At 37.1% G+C, this 19260-nt stretch overlaps 1 protein-coding gene across 1 annotated transcript in view; it reads left to right on the forward strand.

The window, feature by feature from the left end:
- The window catches only part of ralyl (RALY RNA binding protein like), a gene marked incomplete at its 5' end in the record, with an annotated part of 36570 nt that extends 22030 nt beyond the window's left edge, over positions 1–14540 (forward strand). The window contains 7 exons of the mRNA XM_079244139.1: positions 6643–6718; positions 8238–8285; positions 8958–9154; positions 11076–11189; positions 11405–11562; positions 13554–13591; positions 14165–14540. Coding sequence (XP_079100265.1) covers positions 6643–6718; positions 8238–8285; positions 8958–9154; positions 11076–11189; positions 11405–11562; positions 13554–13586 — 626 coding nt within the window. The 3' untranslated portion in view covers positions 13587–13591; positions 14165–14540. The remainder of the gene's footprint in view (positions 1–6642; positions 6719–8237; positions 8286–8957; positions 9155–11075; positions 11190–11404; positions 11563–13553; positions 13592–14164) is intronic.
- Positions 14541–19260: the final 4720 nt, after the last annotated feature.

Consider the following 19260-nt stretch of genomic DNA (forward strand, 5'->3'; position numbering starts at 1 on the left):
TATTCCTAAAGTTCAGATTTCAGATCATGAGTTGACAACCAACACAGAATATTAGATCTGTTTTAGACAAACACCTTGGATCATGGGGAATATTTGAGTTAAACATGTCAGAAAATACCTGAAAAATATTGACCCAAAGTGTGTGAAGTCTTGGGAAAGACCAGGACATGGACTCATAATCTGTTCTTGCATTGACACGAGGAGTCTGAGCCTGGAAAAATGTTCCAGAGGACGGTTCTGGTCAGATATGTGCTCTCAGGACAACCTCAAGCTGTATCAAACTGTAACTAACTGGGGGATGATGATTGATTTAAGTTCGGTACAATATCCCGCTGGGCATCTGTCACAGTTAGTCATAGTTCTCTTTTCTAGAGCAGCTTTTCTTGTAGCTACTGGAATCTACTGAAATGAATCGCCTTAAATGTTGCTTTGTTTCCCACCAAATCATTTAAACTCACTATGGCTGTCCCAATCCCACCCATATTCCAAATACTGGTTCACCTCGTATATAATGCTGGCTCGATGGAACACATGCATCTATAACATTTGTTGCCACCTTCTGTTATTAATTCAGAAAACACAAATTTCTACTTCATTAAAACATTCAACTTAAGTTTACAGAGCAAAAAAGAAGCACAAAAAATAAGATAAATGTTTATCTGGGTAATTCTTTATTCAATGAGTTACTAATGTGGCCACAGACTCTCCAGGTTCTCCAAAACAACATTATTGTGAGTCAGCAGAACATCCAGAAGACACAACATTACGTTCAGATTTTCCACACTCATGTTTCTGTTAATGAGAAGACAGCTTTGAGTTAGAGCCGGTCTCTTGGCTTAATTGGCTAAAAATATTACTTTGAGCCAATTTAATTACATATTAGGACATTCAAGAACTACACAGATTCATAGCAGATAAGAATTTAAACATTAGCAGCATGAAACAGTCCATCATATTCAGTCTTATTGATAAGATCAGCAGTCCAATATGATATGAGCTGGAGGTGATCACACTCTCTTGAACATACACTTAAAAGGATATGTGAAAATGTAGTAGAATCGGTGTCAGACTAACAGCTTTTTCAACCTGTCAGTCACCCAGCCCTGTGTGAGGAAACACACTCTCAGGTGTAATAAAAAAGAGCCTGTGCCCTTGAGCCAGGATTGGGAGATTATTCATGCCTTGTGTGTCGAATGTACAGAGCGTGGAAACACAGTGTAGATTGGATCTGCAAACTGCTGTCATGCAACATGTCTCTCAGTCACACATTTGTATTCCTACACATACCTGGATGATCTCTTAATCAAATATAGCTCACCTGCTCCTAGGATGCGTGTCACCACACAGATAGTGTTTGCTGAAAGCCGGGAGCCATCCTTCGCCTGCCAACAGATTTTAAACAACGGCAGAAGGAAGAAACATATTGTCCTACTTCCTCCCTCACTTCATTAGAACCTTCACTTTATCTCATCTGTCATCATCATGCAGCTGCATTGCACATTATGTATTGTATGAGCCACAAAAGAAAAAGAAAATGTTTGGATTTGTAAAAATCTAGCTGATTGTGTTATCAGAGTAGCGCCACTCATGAGGAACATTGTCAGTGGAACAACATTCAGCTTGTGATTTGTCAGTAGAAGCAGCACAAGCTTTTATTTATTTAGTTTTTTAACTCTGTTTTCCTTTTAACCAGAGTCAATCAAGAAGAGGCGTTAAGATTTATGTGTGTCCAGTCCAGCTATAATAACCACAAGTTAAGTAAGGAAGAGCTCAAGGGCACGCTGCAGCCAAGGAGGTTCGCATCTAACTGAAATAAACACACACACACACACACATATAACACGATGATGCTCTCACAGGTAATTCAACACAACTTCATTAATGTGAATGACTACTTAGTGTGTCAGAAGGCTCCTGAGGTGGTGATGATTGCATTCTTGACAGATCCAGTGTGGATATCCAAAACTCTTAATAAACTCATCACATCCCTTGCTGTTGGAGATGCTTAGTTCAAATAAGGCCTCGTAAATTTGCCTTTGGTGCAGTTGTCTTGCCCACAGATGACAGCAGATTGAAAACATCACTGACCTCTGAGAGTGTGACTTACAGCCTTACTGTGACAGAAGAAAGATGTGAAGGTGCGGGTGTTTTATAGTGCACGTTGAAAAGAGAAGGGGGGGGCATAACTCAGGTACGGACCTTACTGTGATTCAGAATTTAAAGTTGAAGTTGATTTATGGCCATCAAATCAGGCTTTTATCATTCCAAGGTTAATTGAATCGTGTTGTCTTTAGTATTTAGTGGCTGGCGTTGGTACTAACAGAAACATTATGGACAATTAATCCCCCTCTTTTACGAGTCAAGACTCTGATCAGCAATGGCTACCCTGAAAACAGAAGTTTGCTCTTTTGATAAAAGCAGTGAAAGTTCAAAAATAAAAACCTCAAAATCCTACAAAGTTTTAAAGACACACTACAGAACCATTCTCCCCATCACAACGGCTAATTCGGCATCCATCTTGCAACCTACCTGACTTGTTAGCTCTCTCCAGCCAGAACAAGACGATCTTACAATAACTCTTGTTTTGTCCCTTTCTCTCTTTTAATCTTCTGGCATTTCTTTGCTGAATCAGTGATGTTGCTTGTTTAAAATAGCCAGTTCCATATTTTACCGCGAAGCAAAACGTCACATTGCGTCCCGGATGTAAAAATTGTATAGTGTTGGTTTCTCAGCCTCGGGACGCTGCTGGGCAGCACCGGCTCTAAAAAAATACACGATAGATGTCACTGTGTCATCGAACAAGTCCGGGACGCAGAGTTTTAAAGTAAAAAAAAAAAAAAATTCACAATGCGTCTTTAAAGCTTGAGAGAGGTCTGATGTTATAGTTGTCTGAAATTTCAAAACTGATGTTGTTGAGGCAAATTGATTGATTGATTGATTGATTGACTTAGGAAGTTTGTTTTACCGCCATGACAAAATATGACAACAAAAATTAAAGTAAAACCAAAAAAGAAAACTCAAAAAGATTGAGTGGAAACATAAACTTATCAAACCCCGACCCAGTAAACTACAGCAAATTTTTAGACATTATACTATAAACACATTTAACATTGATCATAACTGCTAGGCAGTGCTTTTACTGATAACAGAACAATAGCAATATTATTAATATTCAGTATTTAAAATGAATGTCTTAAAGAATGATTTTTGTCATGGACATATGTAGTAATGATGGAACTAACAACAATAACAGTAATAATCATAGTTATATCAACATAGTAAAGTCAGCTCTGGTCCAAAATGAATAAAAACGTTTTTCATTACAGTTACTTATTCATTCCTATCATAGTTGTTCTCACAGTTATCAATTAAATACGCTTTCTATGTAATATGTAAATGTATTCATTCATTCATTTTCAAAACCTCTCAGTCCAGTTCAGGGTCGCAGGTTAATATGTAAGTACGATGTGTAGATCAATGAAAACCTCCAAAAGCAGGTTTACAAAACTGCCATAGATTTGCAAATGTCATTGCAAGTCTTAACAGCCTTTACCCCTGTGTGAAGTGGCTTCGTTCAAGGATGATAGTGTTTTAGCACTAAAGCCAAACTCGTACCAAACAAAAGCAGCAGCCAACCAGCTAATAACGTCCTCAGCATAAAGTAACTTTTTATGTTCCCCCTCAATGTGATGCTGCACAGTTTATAGTATCAATTAAGTCTTGAGTGGCTATTGCTTAGCAACACAAGTCCTATCTCCTCCATCTCCTGCCTTAAATTTTTATAGACACACAAACGTGTCTATCTGCAAGCACCTACACCCTTATTCATGCCACTTTTGTATATGATTAGTATAATGACTATAATTAATCAGAGGCTCAATGTGTCTGACAGGGGTTCTTAGGGGTGGCAGTGTTCATTTTAGAGTGCTTTTTAGAGCGTTGCGCTCTCTTTAATGACCCTAGCAGGGGAACTAGAGGAAAGCAGGCGCTACAATGCGAACCATTTCTCACGTCTTCCTGTGTCTTAATGATAATGATACAGCTGTCCCCTTGCACCTGAGAGCCACCGGCACAGCCCAACTCCATTAATCCATTAGAGGCAATCAGGAAGTCTAAAGAAAGAGAAAAAATGAGAAAGCCTGCATTCCAAACATACCTCCACAGCAATTCAGCAGACAGCATGTTAGAAGATGTGTTGTCTGGTGCAGGAGTCTAAGAGAGGACATGCCTTAGGAAATTTTAGGAAAATACCCAAGACATCCTATATTCTTTCATTTACAAGTGTATTTCATTAACATTGTTCATAGCACATCATTAAAATCTCTGCTAGTGCAGAAAGAAAAGTGTACACTCAACGACTTGGCATCAAATTCCGTCACATTTCCTACTTCATGAACCCCAACTATCGTGTTTAATCCCTGCGACTCCAGGGTGACTCTTTCATCAGAGAGGGATCTCTCCTATGCTGTCAGTGTAAGAATCTGCAGGCATGGGCGGGGGGGTTGAATTTTGTTTGTGTTTTTGTGTATGACCTTGAGCAGCACTCAAGGCTTATTGAGCTGATTTTGAGCAGAAGCAGCGACGACAAGCTGACAGGCTAAACGCAGTGAAACAAGCCGGATTTAAAGCAGCGGAGTTCTTGGCAGGTAGAGGAGGCCGTCAGTCATGACTGCTGTCGTGAGGTGGGTGCAGATGAGTCACAGCAGTCTGCTAATGCTTCTGAAGGGGCTTTCTTTGTTCTTGTTTTTTTCCCTACTTGTTTTGTGTCCCAACATTGACTTTGAACAGATTTTTTTTTTTTTCACACCTGTCACTCTGCCATGAAAACACTTACAAAGTTCTCACTGCCAGTCAAAATGCCAGTCATCAATGGGCTGATGTAAAATCTAGATTAATTGATTCTTTCCATTCCCCGGGTTAGACTCATCACACAGAACCCTGCTTGAACCAGTGCTTTCCATCAAAGGTGTGCCTGTGGTCTTAAATCGTTTGTTTTACAGGCCCTGGTAACTAAGTATGTTTGGGCTTTGGATTGTTAATTAGGAAAATTGAAAGTTGGTTGGAAATTACAAAGGTAATAATCATGATACACATAACTGCTGTTTCAAGTCTCTGTGTTGTTAGTATAAATAAAATATCAAAAACAGAGAAATTAGGAAATTTTGTCGTTTGAACTATCAACTAATTCTCAGTTGCCTCCAAAATTTCTTTCTGTCTCAACTAAAATGATACCTCATTGATCTGTACAGTTGTCCTAAAATTATTGATTAAGTGCATTTGGAAAGATTTAGTTTTACTTAAAGTGGCTATAGAATGCACATTTCAGTCTAATTTATTTTAGTATGCAAGTCCAGAAGGGCAAGAAATATCCAAGCATTTTTCACAAACGCCTTCGTTTATTTTGTGTTGATCCTCTCAGACCAGCCACTGCCAGAAACAAGCAAACAGAGAAAGCTCCGCCCTATGTCGTCCCTGCAGTCGGCGTCTGTTTGTTTATCTGCTAGGAGAACCTATATTGAGCATTGAAGGTGGGCGTGGCTTTCTTCTCGTGAACATGCACAAGCTAGAGAAGATGACCAATCACTGAGTCCCTTCCCCGGGACGCCACTAAAATTTCAAAGTACAAAAAACTCTCTAAAGCCAATCGTTTCCATCGCCGTGGAAATAGTTTAAATTGTTAATTAAAAAAAAAAAAAAACTGTTCCGCTCATATGTCATATGAGTATTCAACACTATAGCACTGTAGGAAGCTCAGAAAACCAGAAATAGCAGAGTAGAGCCACTTTAAGTGTGAAATGAACCAGTGGTAAGTAAAGTAGCTGTAGTTGGAATTTAATGGCATCATATACTATGAATAAGTGACATCCTCACTCATTCATTATCCTAACCACTTAGTCCGATTAAGGGTCCCAGGGAAGCTGGAGCATATCCCAGCAGTCTTAGGGTGAGAGGTGGGGTACAACCTGGACAGCTCGCCTGTCCATCACAGGAATAAGGGACATATGCTTTCATATTTAAAATATACTAAGTACCCTCAGCTGAAAGGCAACAATAAACTGATGTTTGTCAGAATTTCATAGAAATCTGTCAATTCATTATCAGAATGATTGACTGATAGGTGATTTAAAAAATCCCTCCGTATTTAAGTTTTTACTTAAATACAAAATGTTACATTACAAAAAGCAGTGAAATTGACAAATGCACCTCTGCCCCTACTAAAAACAAGAAAACAAAAACTCATCAAAATCAGAAAAAAAACCCAGAAAGAAGTGCATCTTCACAAGAAGGTGGAAAAGGATTCTCCAACTGTAATAATAAACAGAAAAAGTCGGCTGTGCATAAATATTGATTCCGTTCTTTCCTAAAATGTCATGCATATAATCAAATAAAATATGCCTATAGATACTTGTTACATAGATATTTATTCACATGCAGTTTGTGCAATAATGAAACATGTTTATATGCACACATGCTCACAGTCACATCTCATGAAGCTGGTGTGTGTTTTAAAACACTGCTCACATGCTATATTTTACAAAAAAAATTAATTTATGCAGTAGCTTTTTCTCATAGCTGAAATGCTTTCTGCATATTATAAGCTGCTACTCTGTCTTTACCGCATTATTGGATTTTTGTTCTCAGATATCAACATGGCAGGAGAACCAAAACCATACAGGCCAAAGATGGGCTCCAAGAGACCCCTTTCATCTCTCTACAGGTCTGGATATTTTTTTGTTGAACTACTTCTGTATTATGCTTACCTCCTGCTGTCTGTAAGATTTGTGCTCATGATCCTCACTGCTCGGCCAACAGCTTGTGGGGGCTCAGGCAATTCCTTACCTGTGCTGTTAGAGCCATGTGTTTTTGTCCAGCTATGATTTTATGATTTATAGTCCTGTTGGAAGCAAAGAAGAACCAGTGTACGAGTAGAAATTAATAACAACTTTAAAGTAGTATATAGTTCTGCGAACTGTACTTTTTTACAGAGCTGAAATATGAAACTACAGTCAGCATCAGGTTTGTTTGACTTAACACAAATGTGTTTCAAGAGCTGGTCATTTCTCCACAGATCAGTGTCGTTTAGGCAGATCAGGTCCCTGACCCTTTTCACTGGGAGAACTAATGAATAAAACGCTAAATATGGGGGTCTGGAGATACTATTGAGAGCCCTTATCATTGTTGATGTCTTCTAGTAGTGTTGATCGTTTCTCATTATTCACCAAATCTCTTCAGCGCTCTGAGGGGTTACAAATTTACCTCATTTCCGACTGAACAAGCTGCTAATGTGAAGCAACGTATGGGGAAGAGTGCTACACTGCATTTAGCGAGCTGCAGTGGATATTCACAACTTTCTAATAACTGATTGATAATCTGTTTCAAGGTTGTCCTGCTGGGCCCTCGTTCAGATGGGATTTACACACCCAGCTTTTATGGCTTATAATTACCCATAACTCCTTCAGAGTTTAAAGAGGGAATAAATGCATGTTAAACATTTCCACACATAACTAAACAAACTAGTGTTATTGTGTTTCTGTTGATTTTTAATCAGTGTAAAAAAAACAAACTACAGTGAACTCATGCACTGAACAACATAGACAAACAATTAGCTTTAACAAAACTAATAGCTGCCGGTGTCCATTTAGTTTAGTATTTAAGATAAACAGGCTGCAAGTTGTCATTAATTCTTTAAATAAGCCAAAAGAAAAAATAATGAACACAAGAAAAGAACTCTGAAATGCAACGATGTGGTTCAACTGTTTGACAGCAAGTTTTTTCAAGTAAGCTGTATGAGCTAATACAAGCATGACTTTAAATACATTTGAGAAAACAAAGCAATTTTTAGTGAGCATATGTTTCGCTACACTGGTTTTACTGCTTTCAATTGACCAACTTTTTTGGTTTATTATTTTATTATGTTTTAATTTTTATTCATTTCCTATGACCCCAAACTACAGCCCTTCAGCATCATCAACACTACTTCTGATACCTATACTGCTTGCACTAATTCACAAATTGGTATAAAAAGCAGCTTAAAACGTATATGAAACCTTTTCCCTAAATATATATAAATATTTGACTTATTAACCCAGGATGCTATCAGAGTAATTGGCTGTAGTTTTTTTCTACACAACAATAGATGATGTTTTTTTTTTTCCATCTAATTAGAATGAATGAAAATATGACGTTTCTTTGTCATCATACTGAAAATGTCTTTGTGTTTTGTTTTGTGTCAGCAGTGGCTATGAGTTTGACTATGACTACTACAGAGACGATTTCTACAGCAGGTCTGTAAAAAAAAAAAAAGAGTTTGTTTATTTGGAGTCTTTTCATTTTCTGTTTTTCTGTCATTTCATCAGCGATTCCCCGGTCGCCTGTTATTTTGCTTTTTAAAGCACAAATCCTTTCTTCCTATTTTCAAACCTGAATGAAGATGATTTTTGAGCAGAGTGGTTCCATTTTCATATGAGGCAAAGTAACTACATTATTACAGCTGTAATGAATGTCATATTGGGGGGGGGGGGTTATTCCTCTCGGTTGGGCTTACTAATGATGCTTTTATCTGCTGAATGTCAGAAAGTCCCCTGGCTGGTTATTTGTGCTGCCAAGGAAAAGAATGTATCTTTATTCTGACATTTTCATTGGTTTGTTTGTTTCTTTTACTTTGCTCTGACCATGAGTTGAATCCTTCAGCTTTGAGTCATTATTGCTTTTTTTTTGGCACTTTGATGCGTCTTGGACAATTTGAAGCAGCATTTTATTTCGCTGCTGTGGCAACACTCAGCTTGTACCTCAGTTGTTCAGATGTCTTTGACAGTATTTTTTGTTGTGATTCTTAATGGGGTTTTTTTTTACAGCTTAGATAAGATCTATCTAACCCCAGAGCCTATGTGTTGCTGCTTATTTCTCTTTTTGCGAACATTTCTGTAACTTAACTGGATTTTGTTGTGTGTCTTCAGACTCTTTGAGTACCACGGCCGTGTTGTGCCCCCAACCAGAGCTGTGATCCCCATCAAACGTTCACGGCTAGTCGTCCCATCCACTCGCAGAGCCAAATCATCTTTTCCAGTCAGGGCCTGTTCTTCGTCCTCTTCGTCCTCCTCCTCTTTGTCCTCTCGAGCACTCAACATTGGCTCCTCCATAACTGTTCCAAAATGTATGTTGTTATATATTATGTTTTTAAATAGATGCATAAGGCAAAAATGTGGCTACTTTTTGCTTTTGAGAGTAAATGTTTGGCATTTTGAATCAATAATCAATTGATTATTCAGTTTCATGCAATAGAGCAGGATTTAACTTCCAATATAGCTTATTCATTTATTCATTTTCCAAACCGCTTAGTCCGATTATGGGTCTATGGGTCTAAGGATCTGGAGCCTATCCAAGCAATCTTTGGCCAAGAGGCAGGCTACACCCTGAACAGGTCGCCAGTCTATCACATAAAGAGACAAACACATTCACTCCTAGGGACTATTTGTAGATTAACCAATTACTGAACATGCATGTCTTTGGACGGTGGGAGAAAGCCAGAGTACCCAGAGAGAATCCACGCAGACACGGGGAGAACATGCAAACTCCACACAGAAAGGCCACCGTTTGAGCCTTCCCCCAGCCAAGAATCAAACCAGCAACCTTCTTGCTGTGAGGTCATAGTGCTAACCACTACGCGACCATGCAGTCCAATACAGGATAATCTAACAAGTACATTGATTATTTGGTGCCTGAAAGTCAAAATATCTTGTCAGGATTAGCTGAATTAGAGATGATAACATTATAAAACTGACAAAAAAAAGTTTCGGAAACATTCAGTGGTGTTTCCATAGTGACACGTACAGGAACAGGGAAGCTCTCCGTTGCAATTCTAAAAGACACGAAAGCTCTGAAGTTGTTTAGATGTCCTGATTGATTAGCGTGCACAAGGTGACCTAACGTATGAGACGGCCGATCCCAAGTGTAGGGTGGGGGTAAGCTGTTGAAGGTTTTTCTGCACTTGACCTTCTCTGCAATACTGAGATTTACTCATCCGGATCAATAACTCAGAAACAAAACATTACTAAAACGCCACCTCGTTTCAGTGGCACTAAAATGTGCACCGAGCTTCCTTTTCATTTTTTGCGTAAACAAGCCGTTTGACTAGAAAGTGAAAAAAGTGGTGTCCACCTACAGAGACAAGGTTGCAGCAAATGTTTGGGAAGTGATGCTGCAATTCATTTTCTGTTTTGTACAAATAAGCCCTGTAGCATTTATTTAACAATTTCAATGTTTTGTCAAATTTTATGTTAAAGAGTTAAAACGGTTTTCATGTACTAATTTTATTACTCTTTTTAAAGCTTATACTTGTGCAATGTGGATCACCCCAGAAATGTGCGGTGAGCATATCTCTAAATAAAGCAAATATATTGATTTGGAAAGCTGAAACATGAGATATTGCAATATTAATAACACCATATCAATAATTTTTGAGCAAATGGAAGTCTTCATTAATGCCTCCAGCAAAAATTATCTGAAACATTTGATGCGTAAAAAAGACCTAAAACTTAAAGCTTCAATTAAAGTAGGAAGGCATTTTGGTTGTAATTGTTCTTTGTACCTGCTGCCTCTCATTATTATTCTTATATAAAAAGTGATTGACGAGGTGTAAAGGTAAATATGCCACACAGGTAACAATGATTATCTCATCACTTCTTGTTGAACTTCAGCATCTTGTGATAACTGCTGTCTTTGAAATGTGCATTAAATAGAAAATAGAAAAGGTCCTGATTTACATGAAAAAGTACTCATAAAAGTGCATCGGTTCAAAATCAAGTTCGGAGGGGAGGAAATAAGATGTAGATGTAAAAGGAAAATGATCATCAAGCACTGGTTGGTCAAAAAAATGAAACAAATGACGATGATGCAGCCCCGTGTTTGTTGTCTAACATTAGAACCACATTGTGCAGGTTAATGTTAGCGAGTATCGCTTCCTTAAGTGAGAAAAATAAAATTAGCCCTGTAAAATAGCACTGTAACGTCAGTTTCTGATGCATCTGTATCTCAGATTAATTATGCTTCTTAACCTTATTTACATTTGCTCACAGTGAAAACAGACCAACTCCTAACCATCAAGAGGGAGCTGTCACAGATCAAGACGAAAATCGACTCACTCTTAGGAAGGTTGGAGAAGATTGAGAGGCAGCATCGCTCTGATGCTGGTAAGACTTGATGGAGGGGAGGAGAGGACCTGTCCTGACATGTGGAAGACACACTCAGAATTTGAAGCAGAAGCAGGCATGCAGAAACATAAAAGCTTTACCAGACAGTTTTTCTTAAAGGTTCTTTGTTTTATTTTTTTGGAAATATGGATAATAATCAATGTATTTTGTTCTAAGTGCTGACTGCTGGTCTCTCTCCATCTGTCTTTTGGCAGAGATGCCAAGGAAACCAGAGGAGGTGTGTGAGTGTCTCCATGGAGATGCAGCAGACAACTCTGGTGAAGAGGAAGCAGAGGGGACAGCCGAGGTGGAGGCGGGGGAGATGACGGACGGCGGCGAAGACGACTTTGAAGATGAAGGCACCAGCGACATGGTGAGCAGATATTTACAGTCTCAGCAAGGTGTGAGTGTCTTTTCCAGTCTGAAGTAAAAACAAACTGATGTGTTCAGCTGAGTTTATGTGTGTCTGAAAGCCAATAAAATCTGAAACAATTTTTGCTTTGCTCCTCTGTGCACAGTCACTGTGTTTGTTTGGATCAGCCAGACATTTTCTGTCTTCTTTTCACAGGATTAAAGTCATAATCTTAGGTTGATTTGGGAAGAATGTACCAATACAATGTCCAGATTTTGTAAAGATTTAAGAAAAATAGATGTATGTAGTCATTCAAATCCAGGTAATTTCTTAGTAAATAAATAGTTTATTTAAAATACTTGTTTATTTAAAATTATTTTTTAAGATTATCATTATTTGACCAGTTATATTGTCCAGATTCTTTGTATATTTGAACGGTACACTATATCAAAGATTTTTTCCTTTTCATGAATTTTTGGAAGAGTTTTAATTTCATGGCATGTTTTGGAAAATTGTAAGGTTTTTTAACACTCTTCGCAGGCTTTACATTACACATCTGTTTCTCCTACACACTGTTCTGACATCCTAAATAAGCATTTTTGTGTGTAGGAGTGAGAAGATGGGTGCTGGATGCCGGATTTCCGAGCAGGAAAAGCTTTATGTTAAGAGTTAAAGTTGTATAACTTAATTTTTTGAATGGCTCTCTTTTCATCCACCTGCCAAGGTGGTTTTATAATACTCTGAAGTAAGTAATAATACAGAAATTGCTCAAGCTACAATAGCTTCTCTAAATGGTACCATTGTAAGATCAGCCACGGCTTTAAGCTCATATATGTTATTGAACTAGGACAACTTGATTGACTCTTTTTACACTGCATTTCTTAAAGGGGTGCTATTATGGTATTTGGAGTTTTCTGAGCTTTCTACAGAGTTACAGTGTTGAATCCTCATCAGACATGCGAACGGCACTGTTTTTTTTATCACCTAAACACATGTTTGGGTTTGAGTTTAAGTTCCAGCATTCTCTCCGTTCGGTTTCCATGGCGACGAAAAACGCGTCGTTTTAGAGAGTTTTTTCTACTTGGAAATCCTTGTGACGTCCCGGCGGATAAGGTTCGGTGATTGGTTACCTTCTACTGGTTAACAAGGGCATGTACAAATACATCAGGCGGGTGGAAAACGTCGGATAAAGTTATTTCCAACGATGGCTGGTGAGTTTACCAAAGAGAGACATCCTGCTGCATTCGTTGCTGTGGGTTGCTGTTTTCCACTTCGTTTTCAGGGTCTGATTCAGGTTCCAACATGTAGGGCTGTATGCTGTGTGTTGACATTGTATTTTGTTTTTTTTATTGAGTTCATATTAGCCTAATCCTTCTGTTTATGAGATGTTACAATGACGGAGAAAGCAGTTGCGGTGCGCGCTCCTGATGTAGTGCAGTGGCGGGAGGCGGGGCTTAATGCAGAAGCGTCTCAATCCACTCGTTTTGCCCACAGGCTGATCTGACAGCCTACGGAGAGGGTCGGTCTGAAGTAAATAAAGCGATTTGTGACAATAACTCGATCAATCCCAGCCCTTCTGGTCTCAGAAATAAAAATAAATTAGCCTGAAATGCACATAATAGTTCCACTTTAAAGTATTCAACTGGTATTTCTTTTCTGCCCTCGAGTCCTTCAATTCACCTACAGACACATAACTAATATTCAGATTACATGACTTACCTGTTGTTTTCAGTCTGAGTAAACAAAAACAACTCGCATGACTGACCAGGGTCCTCCTGGAAATGATCGAATATTCCAGATATTGTCAGAGATTAACGTAGTTCCTGGAGAAAAACTTGTCCTTTGGTAATTGCTGATGGCAGTACATGTTGTGTTATCATCCATGTGACTATAGTACATGACCCAAACTTGACCTTTTAATGCAAATTAACTCAAATATCTTATTTAAACTTGCCAGCCATTTCATTGTGGAAGTGCCTAACATCACACTCTGTTTCCTTTTTGTGTTACAGATCGAGAACCACATATCAGACATTGACAACTGAGTACGGTCAGTATTTAATCTTGTCGTTAATGACGCCACATGAGCTGAGCTCCCTTATTGCATTTCAGGGACACAGTTTGGAAAGCAAATGCGCAGTAGCTGTTTTAACACCTAACAACCTCAGCAGAAGCAGCGATTCAAATGATCATTTCTTTTCCACCTTTAAGTGGACCCAGAGATTGAAAATCGCAGCTCATCACCGTTGAGTTTTATTCATCGCACTATTGTTCTAAATGACCCATCACTCTCCCCATTGTGGGGTAAAAGTAGAAGCAGCTTCTCTGCAGTTATCATTGTTATCCATGCAGTTAAGACTCTATGCCAGCTGCACTCTCGACTAAATGACATTTAAATCTCCTCTGATTTGTGAACAAATGGCTATGAGATTTAATTTTCCTATTGGCTGACATTTTCTACCTGCTATCCTCAAGTCCCCACAAACGGAAATCATTGAAAGTGCTCAGAAAATACATTGATAAGATGATTGCAGAAAGATTCATTTGTTTGGTTGGATATCAGGTTTGTTCCTTTATTTTATTGTTAGTCTTCTTGTTAATTATTTTTTCTTTTGTTTTTTAGATTGGGTGGAAAAGAAGCAAGAAGTACAATAAATCGTGAGAACAGATACCAGCAAAACCTGCTTAATCGAGGAGTTTGACATTATGGGAAAGAAGAGAAACGGCGGAGGTTTTCAGACTTGTGTGGAGCTCGTTTGCCTCATCACAACACGTCACTCCCGATGTGTGCTTCATCAAAATGCTGGGATTGAATATTCTCCAGACTACTGCAAGATCAGCTACAAAGAGCAATCAATAATCTCACCTCAGAATGATTGCTTTTCCTAAAAAATATGGACAGTACAGTATATTGTGTGCTTACTATATTATAGTCTGTATTGTGCATAAACATGCAGTTATTGTAACCAGGTGAAAATGAAATGATCTCCTTTGTTGTATCTCAATGTTTGTTTCAATTTCTGTGCATTGAAAACTGCAACAAGTGTAAGAGAAAACACGTTTTCTTTGGCAACAGACGATAATGTGCTTTGCTTTATTTCTACAACAGGATAAAATGTACATGATGTAATTTATTCACAATGCCTCATCACTGTATTGTATGCATATCACGTTTGTCATTAGTCTTACAAGATAAGCATTTTCAATTGTTTGCACCGTTTATGGTTATCAAAAGATGACAAGTTTTTGCTATCAGCATGTAAGAGTTGTGATTGTTTTGGACCATTTGTATTCATTGCATATGTTGTACAGCTATGGATGATAAGAGTTTTTGACATAAACCCGCTCCCACTCTACAAACAGTGTTGTTCTTTTTTTTTTTTCTGTAAACGTGTGTAGGGTTGAGGATGGGCGGAATTAGGAGTAAAGCAGCATCCAACAGTTTATGTTTTATTCCCAATACCCTATAAAGGTGACATTTGGCCTGTTTGCATTCATGATTTTTAATGCACATGTTGAACTTGTATGTGAGAAAGCAGATAATGGAAATTGTATTTGTTAGTGGTTTGGGACTTATCACTGTTGGTGAATGAGAACAATGTTTATCTTAATTGATGTTTATCTGAAGCCACCGAGACATTGTTGGCTTTGTGCTAACATAAATCTTGTTTGATGGCTCTCACATTTCATCAATGTAAAGAAGAAGACCTTTTCAAACAGCCACCACTTCCCTTTGGCAATTACCACAGACCAAACAGAGCTGGCGCTGGGATGCAGATGTGTGTGCCGATTTTGCTCTCAACAATCATTGCCAGCTCAAAAATGTATCAGCAACACATCATCGTTGCTCACAAAAAATGCATTTTACCTTGGAAACAATACATAAATCTGCATAAATCTATTCTTGAAATAGCTGCAGAGTGAAGGCTGAGCATGTCAGGGGTGGAAAGGTGGGGATATTTAATATATACTTAACTTAAATCAGACTTAACTTAAATCAGACAAATGTGCCATGCCAGAGACATATAAAGCTGTAAAGAGATAATTGATTTGAACAAAAACGGGTTTTGAATGTGCATTAATAAGTGAAGGTATTGCGGTATATTTATGTTGGAAGAAGAACTTAAGTTCATATCATGACAACAAATTTGAATGAGCTTTTTTCATGTGCTTTAAAGTGCCACTATGGTTCCTTTTGTAAACACTTACTGCTAAAATCAGACAGTTTGACAATTTATATAATCCTTACATTTATATTCAAGGTTGATTTGTTGTTATTCTTGCTGAACAAATAGTGCTATGATGATGAATAGCTTAATGAAATGTTGCAGAGAATAAAATACATTTTGAGCACATTATTTGGTTTCATATAGGCGTGTGGAATGGTTTAAATGGAGCCGCTGCCTTGTATGCAACATTAATTCATTCATTTTCTATACCCAATTAAAGGCTGGGGGAAGCTGGAGGATGTCCCAGAAATCGTCAGACAAGATGCATGGTGTCATGTTCTGTGTTCTGTGTTTTTGGTCTTGGTTTCTTGTTTTGTTCTAGTTTCCTGTTTTAATTTGTAGATTTCTTAGTTGTTTTTTGTCTAGTTTCCTGTTTTGCATTCCTGTTCAGTAGCTCACCTGGTCTCATTAGTTAAATCATTCCACCTGTGTCTTTTTGTGTGTGTGTGTGTGTGTGTGTGTGTGTGTGTGTGTGTGTGTGTGTATATATATATATATATACATATATATATATATATATATATATATATATATATATATATATATATATACTCCTTGGTTTCTGTTCCCTGTGACTGGATCATTGTGTTTATCTTCCATGTGTTAACTCCCTGAGTTAATTCCCTCTGTTAGATCAATTTTCCCTGTATTAGTTTAGTTCCTTGTGTTAATTTCTGTTCCTCGTGTTAGTTCTGCCTTCCTTCCGTTCCTGGATTAAAACCCTCTTAGTTCTGCAACTCTGGCTCCCTTCTCATGCTTTTGGGTCCACACCTCCTCCATGCAATTATGACACATGGTACACCCTGGACAAGTCACCAGTCTATCATAGCAAAAATGCTATATTTTTAAAGTATAAATAGAGTTTATAAGTTAAACATTTATTACAAAAGGAGTGTGAACACTGTGCTGCTTCCTCAGACTCTAGAATATGTCTTAATATCATACATTACCAACAGAACTGCCTGTGCTTCTGAGATTAAATCAAAGCTGCATGAAAACATAAAACCTTAGACTGAATTAAATTGAAAAATTGTTATTCAGTTTAGCTTTTTCATTTACACTCATTTTCAATAAACAACTGGAAGCAACAATGTGGGGGAAAAGGCACATAAGGATGCTAAATGTACACATTTTCAAGTAACAAAACTGTAATAAAAAATGTTGTCACCTGTTTAATAATTTCCTCATAGTCTACGCTTTGTTTTAACACAGTGCCCTTGAAAACCACAGCAAATGAGAGATGTGGTGGTCCGGCAGTGGCAGATGGTATTTCTAATTCAGTCACTTCATTAGCACCAGATCATCATTTTAACAGGTTAAGGAGGGTCATTGGCTGGGTTGCAGGTATAATTGGTTCTATCAGTGCTGGCCAGCAGCCAGTGAGTACAGTGATCAGTCATGCAGTGCTATATAATATGGACAATGTTCAGTGTGAGATGAACTAAATCAATCAATGGCATGTGGAACTGCTGGAGAAATTATGAATATAATAGGGGTCAGGATCTCAATGATTCATCTGTGATTAGCCATAAATGAGCAATGACACAAAGCTCACTGCAAGCCTTGTTTCACAGGCTTATAAGTCAAAACGGCACTAATGGTGGCTGCTTTTTGAATTATATCACAGGAAAACCATGCATAAGGAAATCTATTATTCCCATAATAGACTAAAGACATAAATATATATGTCTACATTTACATACAATTATTTTAATGACATTTTTCAAAACTGAATATATTCTCTCTTTTTAAAATCTGTTTTACTTAATTGAGTTTCTTTTTTTTAAAATTCTAATTATCTTTTGAGTGAAGGTGTTATGGTGTGTCTGAGCAGGGGGTGTTTCCGAATTTTCTTTTGGATCAGAAAAGTTTATCTTACCTTAAATAAATTCAGCATTCTTCTTTGTAGAATTTGTGAATTGCAAAGATGGTGTTGTCTAATTAGGCTCTGCTTGTTTTATGACGCTTGACTCTTATTTATCATCATCACATGCAAGATTTTTCAAATAAAAGAGGTACATATAAGCAAAAGGACAAAAAAGAAAACTTGCTGATTCATTTCTGATGTCTTTTTTAATTAATAATTCCACCAAACCACAGATCTGTCCTGTTTTAAAAATGTTGATGCACCAACAGCAAGTCTTTAGTAAGTGTATGAAAATATCAAAAATATTTTTTAAAAGTCAATCTTGGTTCAACATATTTTGCTAAATGAAAACATATAAAAGTGTTTCTTCTGCCCTTGAACACTGAGAATTAGTTAAGAAAACCTTAGACTGAATTAAATTCAGTTCAGTCTAAAGATGTTCTGCATTTCCTAAGCTAAAGTGAAGCAGTGAAACTACAAATTGTCAAGAAAGCTATCAGTAAACAAGTACACAATGATTTCTGGCATTTTTTATTTGATCAATAAATTCCTTCTTTAATCTAAAGTCCTTAGAGAGAAAAAAAACACAGTCTGAAAGAAAAACTATCAAATACATGAAGACTGAAAGAATCCGACATACAAGAATGAAATCTTTGAAAATGAGAAAATATGTCAAATGTACTTTTAGTTTTACAAATTTTGTCATAGTTTTTATCACAACGATGTGATGCCTGCAAAGGCTACAACACAGAAACAGATGTAGGCAATGTCCAGCTATTTGCCACTAAGAAAGCTCAACCCACTAATGATGTTCAGATAAAACTTCTAACATGACCATTGAATGTGTAGAAGTGAGACTGTTTTCATTATTTGTGTCTAAAAATCTATTTAAATTTATTTATGCCAATCAGTTTTAGAAATTGACATTACCAAGAAAAATAGAAGAAAGATTTAACTTGAGGGCACACTGAGCGTTGAATGTGTCAGGTAATAATACCCCTAATTCATTATTGTACAGGTACTGAGAGAAAGAATGAAAGATAAGGGGATATAGTTATAGTCAGAGTTTACTAATCAAAAGACCTATCTAAGCACATAATAAATAACAATTATTAGTTCAAGGTAACTACACATGGGCTTTTCATTCAAAAAATCTGTTTAAAAGATGTTTAACCATGTTTTTCCATGCTTTTTTGGAAATATAATTCTACATCATATAAGAGATGAAAAATAAATTCGGAAATCCATTTGTAAAGAATTTGAAGGAGGGTTTGTTATTTCTCCATTTTGTTACAATGTTAAGTAAAAACTTCCACACAAAATAAGTATGTTAATGAAATTAGATTGTTTGGATACCTTTATAGCATAAAATATCAGAGAAATGAAAATTGAAAATTAAAATCAATGATTTCAAGAGAAAGCCAATCTTTCATGTTGTTCCAGAATTTTGGCTCTTTTTGGGCTTTATCTTAACTTTGACAGAATTTTAAGACAGTCATTGGCTACAGTGGCTGGGAAAGTTAAATAATTTAACAGACAATTCCGGTCATAAAGAAAATACATTAGAATACATTGAATATAATATATTTATATATTAGTTGCATTAAATGTAATACATTTAAT

The sequence above is a fragment of the Telmatherina bonti genome (genome assembly GCF_933228915.1).
Source record: "Telmatherina bonti genome assembly, chromosome: 7".
Lineage (NCBI taxonomy): Eukaryota > Metazoa > Chordata > Actinopteri > Atheriniformes > Telmatherinidae > Telmatherina > Telmatherina bonti.